Source organism: Falco naumanni, chromosome Z, assembly GCF_017639655.2.
Source record: "Falco naumanni isolate bFalNau1 chromosome Z, bFalNau1.pat, whole genome shotgun sequence".
Taxonomy (NCBI): domain Eukaryota; kingdom Metazoa; phylum Chordata; class Aves; order Falconiformes; family Falconidae; genus Falco; species Falco naumanni.
In genome coordinates this window covers 20,053,518-20,072,121 of record NC_054080.1, presented here as the reverse complement: position 1 = coordinate 20,072,121, position 18,604 = coordinate 20,053,518, and the positions used below count along the sequence as shown (strand labels likewise).

The window sequence follows — 18,604 nt, the reverse complement described above, 5'->3', positions numbered from 1 at the left end:
TCAGCAAAGAGGTTTAAGGCTGGACAGGCTAAAGCAAATTATTGATTTCAGGGAACAGCGTAAAGGGAGGGAAAAAGGAGAAAGAAAGAGAAAATAAAACAATTACCTCAAACAGACTGCCATTCTCCAAACAGCTCTCATGGCAAAGCCAAACAACTAAGGGAGCAACATACTCTGGTTTGAAGGCATCGACCAGATCTAGAACAAATTGAAGAAGGGAATCACAAAATAGAAGTACTGTGTGATCTCACCGAATTATTCTTACTCAAACACCTTCTGATGAAGAGCAGAGCCAGGAAGAACTTAACCAACAGCATTCTGCCATGAAAAGAAAGGGCAAATTAAACATTTGAAGTTTCATTAAATACGAACAGCTTGTGAGATGTGTGTATGCCTCCAAACCTAATGACCGGTTCTCACCAGACACATGAAAGACCATCTTATCTGTTGGGAACACATCATGTACAGACTGCAAAGCCAAGTACCTTCCTAAATTTCCATCCAACAAGCAGCCTGAAACAAGGACAAGCCAGCTAGACATAATCCTGATGAAGATGTACCTGAGCAATTTCCCTTTTAATCTGCTAGTCAGTTATAAAGAAAAGATAGTACAAAAAGAATTGCAGCAGCTGAATATTTGAGAAACTTCCCATTTGGAAACATTGATATTTCCAAATGAGATACTGGGAATTATCAGTCCTGCTAAATTTATATATCAATTGTATTTTGACATTTTCATTGTTATCTGGCACAAGAGAAAACTATCTGAAAATGGAGATATTGTCATGGAGCAGAGCACGGTTGTCCAGGCAGCTCTTACCACATATTCTATCCCCTGTCTGAAAAGAAAAAACAACTTTGTTTAGTTTTCTTTTTCAGCTTTTAGAATATTATTCTTTCAAAAGCAATAGATACATAGCTGTTCCTCAGCTAAAGGTCAGCAAGCATTTTCAGACACACCTTGACAGATGAAGAGCTAGCAAAGTTGAGCATTACAGGTACTTCTTCAACAGCGAAGCTGAAGTAACAGAAGTTCCTTTCTAGAAGTTCCCCAAAGGTAAAAGGAAACTGAACTCCCATTTAATATGGCATCTTCTAAGTGCCTAACAAAAGCCTTAGGCTTTTCTAAAGTATTCCACTTCATGCCACACACCACCTAGTCTCAAAAATTAGCGCTAGACTGCTATCACTTATGCTATTAATCCACTGTTGAATTAAGAAATACATGGCAGAATTTAAAAAAAAGATACACAAAAGATGCAAACTACATATAGAGTTCTAGCAAGAACAGCAGTAAGTGGGCCAAGCTGAACATACGAAACTCTGGCAGTGCTAAAGCACAGGTGTGTGCAGACACCTAAAGATAAACAGGAAAGTACTGATAATTTGATACAAGATATGAAAATGTTTTTGAAGTTCTGGTGTCCAAACCTTTTAAGAGTATTTGAAAAAACTGGACAGGGAGGGAAGGAGAAAGGTAAAAAACAAATGATCAGAGCTGTAACTCTCTTATAGGGAGACCAAGGGATCTCACTCGTCTTAAAATGACAAGAAAGAAAATTAGCAGGTGTTTTTATCACTGTACAGAAATATTTCCAGGAACTTCCAGCTACTAAACTCCACTTTATGCTTCAGGAACTCACAGCTGGAAGTTTAATGTATTTGAGTCTTCTGTTGGTATGTTCAATTAAATCCCTGGAACCTACAACCCAAAGAGGTGCTAGATTTCCTGATCACTTGGATTATTTAGACCAAAGCCAGGACGCTATACACAGAACATACTTAGAAAAACAAAATTATGCATTCAACCTATGCATAACTGTATAAAATATATTACTCTTCAGTATTTTGTGTATCAGTCTGATTAACATAATGACTCCCCTGGCTTTGAAAACTGCCTATCACTATGGAAAAGAAGGGCAGGAGGGAAATGAAATCGGCTGATTGTAGAAGACTTTCAGAGGGCAAATAGAACAGGCTTCCTTTTGCAAATTCTTTTTGTTTCTTCTGGTCATTTGCCAAAGTAGTCACTCTATCCTAAATTTACACTCTACACACAGCTTTCTCCTACAACGTTCTTTATACTGACTTTCCAATGCAGTGCACTGTTAAAAACCTGTTCAAGCATTCAAAGATTAGTAATTGTGCAATAAAGAAAATGATAATGTATTAGGCAACTCAGTTCATTATCATCTCCCACTGATCATGAAATGAAGAAGTACATACATGACATGTTGTGCAAAAAATGGTATTTTGCAACTCGACAATATTACAAGTGCAGACACTTTATGCACATACTTGATACCACATCTCATGAAACAAATAAGCCTTTCCACTGCGTAGATGGATCTTAGAAGAGACTGTAATTAAAGAGCTTTGCTACATGAAATTGTTTTTGTGAATTACAAAAATTGCTCTTAACTTGTGGCAGAAATTCAGAATTCTTTACAACAGAAAAAGTAAGTTGACAGGTCAGAGACAAAAAGACAGTAGAAATAATGAATTAGCGGTGTATGAAATGTAAAGGATTTGCATCTTCTAAGAGATGAGAAAGTTAGCTGTGCTTCAATTCACTGAAAAATGTCAGTACACGTAGAACTTAAATGTTTCACCTTGTGGCATGACAGTCTGGGTCAGTCTGGATCCAGCAGTAGGAGCAATTGTGTTGCAGTGGATGTTATACTTCCGCCCTTCAATTGCAATTGTGTTTGCAAGACCCAAAAGGCCAAGTTTTGCAGCACTGTAGTTTGCCTGACCAAAGTTTCCATATATTCCAGCAGCTGAAGAAGTCATAATTATTCTTAAGACAGGGGAGAAGACAGAAAAAAAATTCAATTATTTCTTCAAGTTGTTTAATTCTACACAAAACATTTTCCAGCTTTCACATTACAGTCTCTGTATTCCACAAAACAAAAGCCTGCAAGTAAGAAAACGTTGTCTGTTGTTTTCACTAAAAAAGATGGGGTTTTTATATTTGATTGATAGCAAACACCTCGCAAATCCTGAAGCGTTGTCATGGTAGCAGAAAACTAACAAAGTCATGAGTCTTTTTGAGTCATACTACAAAACTAAAATAGACATTTTATGACAACAGGGTATGGCATAGAGAAAAGTATTTTCGTTTCATGTTCTAACTGCACTTCAAGGGACATTATTCTTATAAATAACAAATAGCTTCAGCAGTCAGAAGAAAATTATTTTATTGAAAATTACTTCACCTTAATATCTGCCTGGTAATATGTAAAGATGCATTCTTACAGAATTCACATTCAAAGAATCCTAATGTGCGTTAAACACATGAAGGAAGAAGACAGCAAAGTCTTCCCTTTTGCTGTCCCCTAATATTATTGCTGTGGAGATGACTGAACTGCTCTCAAGAAAGCTCTAAAACCACTGCAGTGCATAGCTGGTTTGAGGCAAGAGAACACTGTGCAGCATGTCTTCTCATAAATTGGAATTCAGAGAGAAGGGTCTACACCTTCACTTTTAAAGCCTTATCAGAATCTGTTCCAATCTACTGTAAACGCACTGCGTAGCTGGGATCAAAATCTGTATCATTTTTATTTATTCACCTCAATTTGACTCCTTGTTGCCACCTTCTTCATCCTAATATGAGTAGACAGCTAACCACTAGAACACCCCTTCATCATCACTGGTTAGTTAGCCTCCCCTTGCCTATTTGACAACCCTCCTAATTCTCCTCCCCACCACGGGAGCCCTAGAAAACAAAATGCTCAACTACTAAAAATACGCTAATAGTTTATGAAAACATTGGTCTTACAAACCAAAGAATGAAGACGGCACCTCTTCTTCGAGCTTTCCTCTTCCTTTACCCACCCCCACCAGCCAAGGCTGGCATTTCTGCACCAGATTACCTCCTAACCCTAATCCAAAACACCCCACACCCACAAAAAAGACACATTAAACCCAGATTCCCCTACCTGCCCCCATCCCCTGATGTATAATATTGCATTCACCTACTTACCCCATTACATCACAACTCACTTAAGCAACACATCTGATGCATGCCTAAGTACATTCCCGTGCAATCAGGCATATCCTCTCTCATGTGCTCCACTTTCAAGGCATAATTGAGCAATGGCACACCAAATACCTCCCCTCCCCTGACCTAAAACCTATAACCATGATAAGTTATACACTACTGACTCTGCTGGATATGACAGTGCTCCAAACCATATTCTGATCATAATACCTCTATTCCTTCCCACCAGGCCGAGTTTGGGTTTCAGGTTACCTATTAATTGTCCTTCTCACATGAAATCCACATCTGCCATGGCATATAAGGCTCTACATGTCTAACTTCAGGATCATTCTTTTCCTCTACACCCTTAGCACAACTTGCTCTTTTGCACCTCTGGTTCCTCTGCCAGGGCCAAACCTTAACTATTCCCTAAACCTTGTCTTTCAATGAGTCACGTGGTAGGTGATTTATCAACTCTTCAGTCCATGATTGCGACACTTCCTAGTTTTAGCATTTTTGGTTCCCTTTTGGGTGGGGGCAGCTTCAGGCAGCCCCTCCAGTGCACCGGGTAAATACAATCTATGAACTGAGCATACAATGGCTGGTGGCCTGATTTTGGTCCTCAGGAACTACTGAACAAGACAGCTGAAGTATATGAGGAATCATCTTGACACTGATGCACTTCGGTTTCCATTTATTTATGGCGTGTCCACTTCGTTCATGTTGCTATTTGATGAATGCTTGTAGGACATAATACTGACAATAACACAATGGATTAATCTAGATAGAGATATGTGTTACAAGTACTGGTTCAATATGATCATGATGAAGAAAGCTACAAAAGCTGTATAAAGCAGGCATTTTGTAGATGGCACATGTCTATACATAAAACTGCAGAAGCACCCACTGGCACTGTTATCTGAGCAAATACAGAAAAGGAACCAAGGGAAGTGTTTTCCTAAATGGATGCAACTCTTACACTTTAGCTGTAAATTCTGCCTACGGATCTCCTCCTCTACCCCTACAGTTCAGTTACGTGGATGAGAACGTCAGTCAGTTTGGTCACAGAATGACAAAGAAGATCATACAGCTTTCAACATCTGGGTATAGCTATTAAGATTAATTTAATCATGTCAGTGTTTTGGTAAGGAAAAACAACAGAAGTGAAAAAACTTAAAAGGTCTGAACTCACTGCACTCTGTCAGTTTACAGTAACACAAACAAAAACAGCCTAGAAACATTTCCACAGCTTCTAAGACAAGTACCTTTGTCCAAAGGGGAAAAAAAATAAATCCAAACCCAACCCCAAACAAAAAAGCCAAGATCCACAAGCAGAACGGCATGTACCTGTCATTTGAATAGTAACAAGGAGGAGAAGAATCCCTCAGGTTTGCAGTAACATACAAGTAACAAACATTTCTAACCAGTCCTCATGAAAAGATATGGTAAGTTCCATAAAGACAGCTCCTGTCTGCAGCATTTGCATCTACATGGAAAAAATCTTTTCAACATTTGGCTGGAGAAGCACATAAGGAGGCAGAACTCAGAAGGGTTTACACATTTGGACTGATTTTATTTCATCTCAGTAGTAGTGAAAGAGAAGGATGCAAAACTTCTCCTTCACTGTCAAGACATGCTTCAAACTGTTATACCCTACTGAAAAACGAAAAAAGACAAACTTTTACCTGCCAAATTTCTGATTTTTCATATGATTCCATGCAGCTCGGGTGACAAGGAATGATCCCCGCAAATGAATTCTATGAATTATATCTAGGAAAAAAGTAATGTTGGTTTAGTAATTTCAGGACTTTGTCTCTCAACCTGAAATACACCACTTTTTTTTCCACGTGACAAAAACAGCACTCTCTTCACACTAAACTATTACTAAAAAAGTAGAGGGCTTTTTTATCATTATTATTTTCTTATAGATCATTTTGAAGTGCTTGCCTGAACATACATTGATTATCTCTCCTGCCTCATGGTTGGGGCTCTCCTGTACAGAACTGACAAGCACTCAAAATTCCTGTACTTAAGCACAGCCAAATAAAGACTACAGAAGCTAGTCCATCTTTGCAAAAGTCTGCTCAACTGCTTATCATCACCTACCATCTCACTGAAGGCTCCCTCAGTTCTTCTGTCCCTTGGCACACCAGCTTTCTTTCCCTCTGTTGTTAGTTCTGGGTCTTTCAAGCCTGTTTAGTATTCAGCCAGTCAGTGCTGGTGTTAGGAATATGTTGTCCTCACAAAAACTATTATGTGTGCTTCACATGGCTCTTTTTTGTATTCCACTCAGCAACAAAGAGCGGCAGCCAGAGCCTTTCTTCCCTTTTGTAACTACATATACCTACCATGCATTGCAGCACAGATCTGGTTTGCAAGCTGAACACAAGCATGTTATCACTAAGCTTTCAGGGCAAAGGATAATTCTCTAATCTGGCACAGACAGCCTTCCCCACCTTCTCTTCTTCCTTGTACCAATGGGAAGGATGTACTTTTCATCTCTCCCGCAGAAAGTACATTTTTGAGTTTGTCAACTCACCCCAATCTTCATTACTTATCCGAACAAATGAACGGTCTCTTAGGATCCTAAAAAGCATAATCAAAAAAACAAAACAAAATAAACAAGCAAAAGATGGACAGCTGTTTACAGCAAAGTGACAGCCCACAATCAAACATGAAAAAATCATCAGGTTTACTCACCCAGCATTGTTTATAACAATATCTGCAAAAAAAAAATAAGATTGCACTAATAAAGTACAAGCTTGTTTCTATTCTTCTCCCACTTCTAAAAATATATACAGACAAGAACACTGTACACATATATCTTATTATTATTCTATAGCTCCTTGACCCAAATGGTGGAACTCTACCATTGGACAATAATTACAAGACAAACTACTTCAGTAGAGGCAAGTCTCAGCTTGCTAATAGAACAAAGCCTGACAGGGAAGTATAGCTGAGAAGTGCTGGCCACCTAGAACACAATACCTGCAAGATGCAGACACCTTGCACAGTTCTGCAGCTTGCTTTGAATTCCAGAGTGCTCCTAACTACACAGTTTGCGCCACCATCTTTGTTGCAGTACACCCAAATGATAACTGGAAGAACCACAGAGTCACAGAGCCGCTAAAGAGACCATAACAATTTTTTGTCAAATACTTAATTTGGTTCCTGTTGGCTTTGATCATGTGTACTTTCAGCCATTTAACCCTGAGTTAAAAATCACATAAACTTCACAATTAAACAGTGGCGAACATATAGTAAAGAGGAACATTCCCTGTTAGATAAAATAGCTCAAGCATTTTTTTTTTTATTTGTGTTAAATCATTTTGATCTTCACATAGACAAAAGAGCTTCCAAAACACTACAGAGAATCTTCTGACTCTTCAGCAACATTATTTATCCTAATTTTAAGCAGCTCATTATAATACTTGATTACTTGTGCTTTAGGACAGAAATTGTTAATCATTACTGAACTATCAGAATTCTGAAGGGCACGAAAAGAAGAATCACATATTAAGCTTTAAACTTCCACTAAAAAATTCCAAAAAAGACAGAGAAGTTGCCCATTCCAATTTAAAGTGGAAAGTCCCTGATTTAGGTTTCAATGACTAAAGGCATCAAGGGTTACAGTTCTACTATGGTTACACTGTCTTCATACACTTGTCAATTACATTGTTTATAATGGCTCTGCATTTGCACTTCATACACTTGTCAATTACATTGTTTATAATGGCTCTGCATTTGCAAACAAGTTCCAACAAGAATTAAGTAACTGTACCTATCCTCCCAAAAGCTTCAAGTGCTGTCTTCACAAGCTTTTCACCATCTTCCACCGAATCTGTAGGAAAAAAGTGTGAATTTTCAAGTAAAATTAACTGGATACACTGCAATTCCAGGGTATTAACAACTAATTCCATGGAGCTAAGAAAAATAAATTGTGTACAACCCCAATATAAAAGAAATTCAAATGCAGCCATTATTTGCATGTGGCCTAAAGCAAATCCCACACAGTAAGTCTAAATGGCATAATGTTTGCCATTGCAAGAAAGACAAGAAGCAAATCAAGTAAGAATCATCCATTCCCATTTTGCCTCTAACAACTGCAGACAGACAGTTCCTTAGTATTTCAATGTTTAGAAACTATACGAAAAGGTAACTACTAGATGAGTTTAAATTAAAAAAGCAATTTATGCACTTGCTTTTAGCATCTCTGTCTCCCTACTCCACATTACATTACACCTATTTAATTTATATGACATTGGCAAGCTGGCATAGTCCTTTATTAAGCAGTGTCAACTCTTCATTCAGCAGGTCCACTATTCCTACAGATAAAGCATTGCACTAGTCTGGAAAAATAACATACCATAATTGGGTACTGCTTTTCCTCCTTTTGCTCTGATTTCGTCAACAACTTTGTCAGCCGCTGAGATGCTCTTGCCATATCCCTTGAAATCACTTCCAAGATCATTCACTGTGCATCACAAAGAAAGGAATTTTTTCTTGTTAACACTCAGACTTCATGGTCTTTCCTTATCTTATTATCACAGTGAAGGTCATAAGGACTACTAATAAAACCCAATGCATCTGGATCCTACTGAGAATCTCCCATGATTTAAGAACAGTAAGTCATACTATTATTTTTTCTTAAAAAAGTAGTACGATACAGTATCTCTTTTTAAAATAACAAGGGAAACAACATTGGTTTTTTTCCCCCTCTCTCCAAGATACATTCAACTTGCTTGCCTTGCCCAGCACACCCCTCCAATTGTGTTACTGTAGCTCAGAGATTAAGATCAGGACTACATACCAACCACAGGTGATTAATTCTGGTCTCCTGTCAAACTGTTTTAGCTACTGCATGAACCGTAAACAAGACTGAGAAGACTTTGTTCCTGTTTAATAGAGTAGCTGAAATGTTACTAGTAAAATTCCCTATAGAACAGATCAAGGAACCTGAACAAAGGGAAAAGAGCCTGTTCTGGAGCTTCAGATCCTGCTCCAGTGGGATAAGGGGTCCATCTGACATAGATGGCTGCTTTGCTCCCAGGCTGCTCTCCATACTGGGGCAGGCATCATTAGTGGTAGCTGCATCGTATCATCACCACAGTCTGCTGCATTGTGGTATTTGCATGTCCCACAGTTTCATGGAATTCATCACAGGAACAAAAACACCCAAAAAAAATCCATACACACATTATATTTTGACAAAAGATGTAAAAAAATGGTAAGAAGTATGTTTAAATGGGTGCCAAATGAAACTGTAAGAAAACCAGAACTGACTGACCATTTACCAGCAACACTGGTATTTTGCTATGAAGTCTTTTGCTGCGGTAAACTCCAGCTTTGTGCCCTCCAACTTTTTGAAGCCCTCAAGAAGCCAGCCATAGTGAAATCCACAAAATAAGCAAGATATTCTTGCTGGTCTTGATGACAAACAGCAACTGCAAGTCTGCTGTATCAAAGGAATAAACCAATATTGTGCCCTTTTTCTTTTTTTGTTTTTTTAAAAAGGGAAGAAAAAAAAGAAAACTCTCCATGTGAAAGGGAACATAGCTTCATTGCTTGCAGGACACATGACACAATCATTCTCCATTACTCAGACCAAGAAAATCTCATCTGGACTCCTGTATTCAATTTTTGTGTGCAGCACTTCAAAAGAAATGCAAGAAGACTGCAGAAAATCCATATGAGTAAATGAAAATGCCAAAGCCCAGAAGTGAACCATGTAAAGAATACAGGGGAAAAAACCCCACATAAACAACAAGCCAAACCAAACCAAAGAACCACCTAGTCTGAAGTAGGAAGAATTAAGACAGAACACGATGATATGCTCAAGTACATTAACAGACTGATGCAAAAGGAAGAGACAAAAATCTCCACACTAATAGATCATTATCTGACAGTTTCAACATGCCGCTAGCACAATTCAGGTGAAATATTAAGGAAAAATTCCAAGTTTAGTTAAGCATTAGAATGGGCAACATGGGCAGACCGCTCAGTCTGCAACATCAAAGGTCTTTAACATGACATCAAAGAAAAAGGAGTCAGGAACAGCACTAGGATTTCGCATCTGTCCTGGGAAAGAAGATTAGGCAATTTTGTGGTAAAAATTTATACAAAAACATTGTTAGTCTTGTTAGGACATTACAATTCTCTAACAAAGACATGCTTATATATGTTTAACGTTCACTTCAATAGTAATTTGCTGATAAAAAGCTTTATTAAATATTAGGGAAAATTTCCAGAGGCAGCAAAGTACCTTAGGCTGAGTGTAGGCGCTAACAGTTGTGAAGCAAAAATGAGTACACAAGAAAGAACAGAGCTATTCTAGGACTGAAAATCGTAAATACACAGAAAGAGATGGGGAAGTAGACAGAAAAAGCTCCCATGTTGGGACCCACTAGTATTCCTCCTTCTTATAACATACCTTCATTTCCCTATGTTAAAAAAAAGGGAACTTGTTTTAAAGAGACTTGCATCTTGTATCTGCTTTAGTGAAAAAAATTCAAGTTTTAACACAAGTAACTTCTCAATTCTTTAAAGTGAGAATCATAAGAGAACAAAAGTAAGAAAAATAAATACAAGTATTTAGAGGTAACCGCAAAGCACTGCTACAAGAAGGGGCAAAATGAGGTGCATTTTCCAAAGGGCAATAAGAAGTTTCCCTTACAGTCAGTTCTTAACTTACTGATTTAGCTATTGTGCAATAAGGCCACGATAAAAAAAGTATTAGCTGTGTCAGGCAATACAGCATTTCTTTCAGATTACTCTGGAAAGGCAGAACACCACTAGCTACACACAGACAATACAATTAAACATTTGGGCTGCTTATAGTGACCTAATTTTTGGTAAGAACTTGAGATGAAGTATTCATGTTCTTAGTAAATGAGGTAACTATCAAAGGTGGCAACTACCAGAAAAAAAAACTGAGATTTTTTTTTGTCTACACACAGGCTTCGCAGTTTAACCAATAAATCAAAACCCAACAATTTTTATGAAATTTTATAAACTGAGATTGGGATTTTTACTAGAAAGCTAAAAATCAGTGAGTGAGTTCTTGTCTGTAATCTGTTAAAAACATTTAACCTTAAACTTCTCAACAATACCTGTAAAAGTTGATTCTTAGGCAGTCAAATCATAGAATCATTTTGGTTGGAAAAGACCTTAAAGATTGTTAAGTCCAACCATTAACATAGCACTGCCAAGTCCACCACTAAAACAGATCCCTAAGTGCCACATCCACACACCTTTTAAATACCCCCAGGGATTGTGACTCCACCACTTCCCTGGGCAGCCTGTTCTAGTGTTTGATGACCCTTTTGGTCAAGACCTTTTTCCTAACATCCATCCAATCTAAAAATGGCAATGCAAGCTCCTGGAGAATGTCCAAGAATATAATTTGACCTTCAGAATTAGCCTGTGATACAGCATATTGCACAGCTGAATATTCCCTGAAGAAGGTTTAACAAAATGACTGCGAAACTATCAGAAAACTTTTACTGGGAGCTATCCGGCACTGTCATTGAGACCAGATGGCTATTCTGGTTGACACACTGCAAAAAGAAACAATACAGTGTACTGTCAGCACAATTCTGTGTTTTCTGGGGGCTACTGATACTGCATAACATTCCCGTAACTTCCTTCCTGGGGAAAGGTACTAGAAGATAACACATTCACATTTTCAAATGGACATATTAAAACTTTCTGAACAGTATTCACCTAAGACAGCACCTTCTCCGGCCTCACTGTAAAGACTGGTACGCATGGACGAAAGTCCAGGAAGTGATCCGATTCAAACTAGCCTTCCAGCAAAGATAAGCTCTTGGACAAATTCATTTCATAAGAAAATAAAGCTTAGAAGCAAAATTTAAATAGCAAAAGATAAAACAGAAAACCATTAAATAACAAAGGTTACTGTCTCAAAGGGCATGGACTGTTGAATGCACCTTATGTGAAAAGGCAAAGGTTATTGTCTAGATCAAGTTAGTTAAGATGAAACTTACCAACTACTGAAGCTCCTCTTTCGGCAAAAGCCAGAGCATATGCTCTGCCCAAACCTATTATAAAAAAAAGGTTAAAAAAAGAAAAATAAAATCAGTTTGTCTCCTGGATCACAACTCATGAGAAAAAGCGACACAAAAATTAATTGCTTAAAGAAAAACACACCAAATCAACACAAATACCTTGAAAGTTCAAAGTAAACTACCATTTCCCCCAGAAGTTCAAAGTTCCAGGTAAGTTCAAAACACAAAAGTAAACAAATAGATAACTGTAGATAAAACCACCAATCAAGAGAAAAAAAATAATCCCTATTCTTACTCTTTCTTACTGCACTCAACAGAACCATCAGGGAAAGCTGTCTGCTGCAGAGTTTGTATTTGTGACAGAAAAATACATTCGTCAGGCAGAAAGTTTAATGTCTTGATGTAACCTTTAAGGAGGGGATGTTTCAAGTTAATTAATTACATTCTAAGTGAATAAGATACTTCCCTGGTTAAAGTCAGTCTTTAAGATCTGAAGAAAAAACTGAACAAAATTTAACTGCGACTGAAGATGTACTGACAAAACCCCTCCAACTATCTGCACACAAAGAAATCACTTAATACCACAGTTAACCAGATGCATCCACAGTTTATCCATCATAACGGAAGACTCACATACAAGACTCTTGCACCTTTGCTCTGGCTTAGGTTCTAGGTATGTTGTACATCAGTTATTTGTTACGACAAATGATTTACAGAGATATTATCCACTGTACCAGGCAAAAGCTATTGAAATCAACAATGATGATCAGTTTTTTCTTCCAAAAGAAATTGAAATTTGAATTATCAAAAGACAATCAGTCAGAAAAAAGTTTTTCAGCATCACTTTGCCCCTCACCAGAACTTTCAAAGCCAGCTCTTAAAAGAAAAAAACGGGGGGGGAAAAAAGGCAGAACTGTTTAGACTGTTTTGAAACACACAAATCTCACACCAGGAGTATCACAGGTGAGGTGCATATACATCCACTGCCTAAAGTAACCCAAGTCCAAGAAAACTTTTTGTTTTGAAAAGCCACACAACTTAGAACTGTGGCCTCCTCAAAGCCAAACAAAACCAAGACCATTCTCAATTGGCAAGCAAGGACTGCATGCCTGAGAATCAAAACTAATTAAAAAAAAAAAAAGAAGCAGCTTGAATTGCTTAGACTATGATACTGCAGAACAGGCAGAAACAGAATTTCATGAGGGGTTTGCTCAAAGTGGAAAGAAGCTACTGTATTTTTAGATGCCCATGTATGTCAAAAAACAAATTAGTGATCCAGATGTTTTAGACAAATTCCAAGCTCTGATCTGTTCAGCAGCATCCAAATCAAAAATCAATGTTGACAAACCATGCTATTAGCAGTACAGTCTAACTACAGTGCTGTAAACTAAATAAAAACAAGACAAGACCTAACCTGAAGTTAACAGGGTTTCCCTTTATCCTGGTTTAATTTTTATCAACCCACTTATCAAAAAAACCTATTGTGAAATAAAACATCCAAGGACAGTTTTCTCTGTTAACAAACAGAGAGCCTGCAGTTTTTGAGCAGCCTACTACTAGAAGTACAAGGGTCACTGTACCTACTTACAACAAGCAATTTTTGCTCCATGCAGTGCTTTTTAGAAGCTTTGTTACTGTCAAAGTGTCTTTGTTTTGCTATTACCTACGGTTTTAACCTGTTCTTTGGTGAGACTTGTTATATACAGTGAAGCATATAAATAAAGGTCTGGTAAAAGCTGAAAAGCACCATGCAAAGATCTGGCCTCAATTATTCTCAGGTTCGTCACCTCCAGGTGATGCGAGTGGACTGTTCAGTGCTTTCCACAAAATCTCATATTCTTAGTCCTTCTCCACAAGACATCACATAACCCAGGCCACCAAAATGACTCCTCTGGCTATGCGCAGCTCCACAAAAAAAAGCAAAACTTTACTGCAGGAAGGCAGAACCTTCTTAGAGGGTGGCAGAACAAGCGGCTTTAGCAGCTCATGACAACTACAAACTTTGCGCCTCCCTCATCTACTCAGCTTAGATGGTCACTGGAAGTACCAGAGAAGCCAAAGGTCAAATCATGCATCCAGAGGAAGAAGGAAAAACAAACAAACAAACAAACAAACCCAAAACAAAGCAAGAGAGGAAAAAAAAACCCAAACCACCAAACACCAACAACCAACCCCACACTGCAACAACAAACACAAAACCATTTCTTGGCAAAACCAAGCATTCCACCGCAGAACCGCCTTCCCTCGAGAGGCCGGGCCCGCGCCCACCAACAGCACGGGCCAGCGCCGCTGCCGGGAGGCGTGTGCGTCCCCATCCCCCGGCGGCGGGCCGCCCCCCGCAGGCAGGCAGGGCAGGCGGGGCAGGCAGGGCAGGCAGCCGGCCGCGGCCGCTTTCGGCAGCGGTGCTGGCACAGTCGGGCCCCCGGCACAGCCCCGTGCCAGGGCACGCAGGCGACAAGCGTCAGTCACCAGGCCCAAGTAAAGCCGTAAGGAATTAGGGTATCAAAGCAGTACACGGAGCACAACGCCCAGTACGGACCGGTGTGAAGCGGCGCGGCTCCTCCCGTGTATTTGAAGGGCAGGCGCAGCACGGGGCAGCACTACCGCGCGGACTTCCAGCAGCGCCGGGCTCAGGCCGGCAGCACGGCGGTCACCCCCGCGCAGCCCCGGCGCTGCCGGGCGGGGGGCGGCACTCGGCCCGGCCTGCCCCGCGGCGGCCGCCCCTCTCCCGCCGCCGCGCCTCGCCCCGCCACGGGCTAAAACCCGTTTCCAAGGGGCGAAGCCCTCACAGAGCCCCCCGGGTCCCACCGGCGGGCACGGCGGCACCTGTCAGGGCCGAGGGCAGCGGCGCTGGCGCGGCGCCCGGCCTCCCCTAGGAACCAGCCGCCTCCTGCGGGGGGACGAACCCCCCCGCGCACCGCGCCGCGCCGCGCCGCGGGACGGGACAGCGCCGCTCACCTCCTCCGGCGCCCGTCACCAGCACCACCCGGCCGTCAAACCGCAGCCCCGCCGCCATGGCTCTCCGCCGCCCCGCGCCCGACTGCGCAGCCCGCCGGCCCGGCACCGGCTGGCAGGGCAGGGCGAGGCCGCGCCGAGGGGACACGGCGCATGCGCCGCCGCCGCCCCCTGGGAAACGTAGTCTGGGCTGCGGCGTCGGCCCGGCGGCCGCGGCGGGGCGGGAGCGGGGCCGCGTTGGGGCTCCGGTCCCGCCCGCTCTCTGTGCTCCCGCACCTCGGCAGGCAAGGCGAGCTGCTTGTGAAATACAGGCATTGCGAAATACAGGCGGGCCTGTCTGCCCTGCTGCGTGGCGGGCGCGGCACCGCAGGTCTCTGAAGAGGCTGCAGCTAAGTAGGGTGGATCTCAAGTCAGGCAGCCTGAATGTAGACATCACGCCTCCGCTTAAAGTTGATCTTTATTTACGGCTTTTATTTGTGTGGTGGTTTGTTTTTCTGTTGGGTTTTTGTTTGAGGGTGTTTTTTGTTTGGTTTATGGTTGCTTTTCTTTGGCTTTATTTACCGTTTCCCAATTCAGATCACTGCTTTCAGCCGTTGCAGCCCTGGGTGTGGGAGTTCTTTAGGTTGACCAAGATACAGTGCAAAATACATTCCTTCTCGCCCCCCCCGATTTTTGCGGCCCGCGCCCCCCCCCCCCGCGTGGGAGGCTGCACCGCCCTCCGGCCGCCCTGTGAGGAGAGGCTGGGCCCACCCTGTGCCGGCTGCAGCCAGTTCCAGCCGGCTCCAGCCCACCCGCAGCACGGCCGGGCCCTGCAGGCAAGGTGGCGGTGCCTTCATGGGGACATACTTGAGAAAGTGTAAGAAACACTGCACAGCAGCTGGGAGGGAGAAGCCTGAGAAAACAGAGCAGCAGCCCTGCAGCCCCCCAGGCCAGCGCCGCAGGGGGGGGCTCCAGGGGCCGCAGCAGAGGTTCCCCCCAGCCCGTGGTGAAGCCCACGGTGAGGCAGGCTGTGCCCCTCAGCCCAGGGAGGCCCACGGTGAAGCAGATCCCCACCTGCAGCCTGTGGAGGACCCCATGCTGGAGCAGTTCTCCACCTGCAGTCCATAGAGGCCCACAGCGGAGCAGGTTTTCTGGCAGCAGGTGCGACCCCGCAGGGGACCCACGCTGGAGCAGTCTGTTCTTGAAGGGCTGCGCCCCATGGAGAGGAGCCACGCTGGAGTAGTTCTTGGAAAAGCTGCAGCCCATGGGGGCGAAACCCCAGTGAGGCAGGGGAACGGTGTGAGAAGGAGGCTTGCAGGGGTGATTGTGTCTCGTGGAGCCAGCTGGTGGGTTACTTAGGAATGAACATGACTATTAATTGTGTCGTTGCAGGCACGGTCTAATATGAGACCGTGTCATTTAAAATGTGATTGTATTGGAGTTTCATAGGGCCGTTGCTCTGGATCTTGGCCGTAGATTTATTTCAGATTTTCCCAGTCATACCCACACAACTCAAGTGATGACAAACTTTATCTGAACTAGCTGTTCCTTCTTACTTGCTCAGTCTCCTGGCTGAGAGCACCATAAGCCTGAGTCTCTGGGAGCTGCAAACTCCCTGCTTTTTTGCATTGTCTGTCTTAAATTTAGGAGGTGCTTGGGGAACACCAGAGGATGGTGTAAGGAGTGCCCAGAATTCAGAGCAGCTGACTAGCTTATTTGGTTGGGGAAATCATCTGGATACTTCCTCTGCACAGATGAACTTTAATTCCTTATTAACCTTTCTTGTACGGTTTGTAAAGTTCAGATTATTTCTGGAGCTAGTAGAAAGAAAAATTGTTCGTGTTGCTGGAGATTATGTCCTTGGCTGCCAAATGGTTTACTGTCTGCACTAAAGGAAGGTGATAGGTAACCAAGTGATAGCTATTTGGAGACTTCTAAACTAGAAGAAATTTGCATTTCTGACCTCATATAGTCTGTAACATTCACTCCTTTAGAAGTATTAGGAATCAAGATGTATTGCCTGTGATTTTATTACCTGGAGTTCAGTTTCACCGGAGAAATTGGGTTGAATACTATAATTGCAATTTACAGTTTGGGCACTAGAGGGACCATTGTGCTACAGTAAAACTGACAAATTTATCTACATATATCTACATACCACAAGTAATGAAATTCTTATACAACGAACCTTAAAAAGGCTCACTCACAGATGGAGTTAAAGGGACACTGCTTTTAACACACAGTGGTCTTACTTCTCCAATAGTTGCACTGGTGTGGTGGCATTCTTCTGGCTGTATAGGCACGTTATTCATATATATAGGAAACTACAAGAAATTGTTCTGGAGGCAGGTACAGGACAAACAAATGGTCTACAAGAAATCGTAAGTTTTAAGTGTGGGAAGTGTTGTTGAATGTGCACAGAAACAACCCCTTGCACTGGATGTGTGTTATTCTGGCACTGTATTAATCAGCACAAAATAGCCTCATAACTAGTTACGCTTCCAAAGTTTACCTATTTCATTTGAATGCAGCCGAACTCAAGAGCTATTTCCCAACAGTAGGAGGCCCGGTGCAGTTCGCTGTGTATTGCAGAGAGACTGCAATACACAGAGAAATACAGACAAAAAACATGTGTCTGTACTGCGCTCCACAGTAAGAGGAAGCTGTTTCCCGGGAAAGCGGAGCTGTGAGTCAGTTCGCGACTGCTCTTCCTGAGGAAGTAACAGATTGAGCTCATAACCGTCGGTGAGCTTTAGTTCAGCCTCGACACTCAATATTTTGTTTATTGTTGCTACCCTGTGGGATTGGGCTCGCACCTGGGAAAAGGAAGGGAAGTCTACCGGACAAGAGCAGTGCTGGCTGCTAGGAGAGCCACCCGGCTTGGCCCCGCCACAGGGCCGTGACACACCGTGTACCTTTAAAGGTACAGTGCACAGAAGAGAGCCTTGCACTGATGCAGCGTGTAGCCAGTGTGCTATCTGCTGAGCGTTGGGTACTCTTACTCGCACGTGTTTATTAGAAGTGTTAGGGGCATGTTTCTGTACTGTCCAGCAAGTTTAGGATGTAATTTGTTAGGGCAGGGGGATGCCCGCAAACAAGCAGCACAAATTCTCAGTCAACTGTGCATACACTCCTGGAAACATCTAGTTCAGACAAAATACAGGATCTAATGTGGTCATTCTTACACCACCAAATTTATTTGCTTAATCCCTTATGTAATTGTATCTATCTAAAGCAGTATAGTTCTGTGTACATGGCTATAAATTAGTCCTAGGAGAACTTGGTTCATTTTTGGTGCTGGTTATGGCCTCTTCAGTGATCTTGAACAGGCCATTTCAGCTTTAGCCTTTCAAGTTCTGTAGTATTGCCTGTCCTTTTTTTTTTTTTTTTCTTTTTGTTTTTTTTAAGAGGATGGGCTCTTCAGGGAAAAAGCTCTGCTCTTGAATTTGGCTGGAAGCTAGTAGTCATGTGCCCCAAGTAAGATCAGACCCTGAGCAGACCCTGAGGTATTTCTATAGCACAATTTGTTCATTAGGTAGCTAACAAACAGGCCTTGTCAACAAGTCAGAATCTTTCATAGCTTCCTCATTTTTGTGCATAGACTGGGATTAGAATCAGCAAAGAGCCCACACTTCAAAACAATACATAAAATTGAAGTTTC

The 18,604-nt window shown here is 42.0% G+C and overlaps 1 protein-coding gene across 1 annotated transcript in view; it reads right to left on the bottom strand.

Moving 5' to 3' along the window:
• The window catches only part of HSD17B4 (hydroxysteroid 17-beta dehydrogenase 4), a 66,756-nt gene extending 51,661 nt beyond the window's left edge, over positions 1 to 15,095 (bottom strand). Inside the window, exons 1-9 of the mRNA XM_040578905.1 lie at positions 14,968 to 15,095; positions 11,989 to 12,042; positions 8,349 to 8,456; positions 7,764 to 7,823; positions 6,683 to 6,704; positions 6,522 to 6,568; positions 5,668 to 5,752; positions 2,613 to 2,800; positions 107 to 198 (exon numbers count right to left, since the gene is read on the bottom strand). Coding sequence (XP_040434839.1) covers positions 107 to 198; positions 2,613 to 2,800; positions 5,668 to 5,752; positions 6,522 to 6,568; positions 6,683 to 6,704; positions 7,764 to 7,823; positions 8,349 to 8,456; positions 11,989 to 12,042; positions 14,968 to 15,025 — 714 coding nt within the window. The 5' untranslated portion in view covers positions 15,026 to 15,095. The remainder of the gene's footprint in view (positions 1 to 106; positions 199 to 2,612; positions 2,801 to 5,667; positions 5,753 to 6,521; positions 6,569 to 6,682; positions 6,705 to 7,763; positions 7,824 to 8,348; positions 8,457 to 11,988; positions 12,043 to 14,967) is intronic.
• Between the last annotated feature and the right edge of the window lie 3,509 nt (positions 15,096 to 18,604).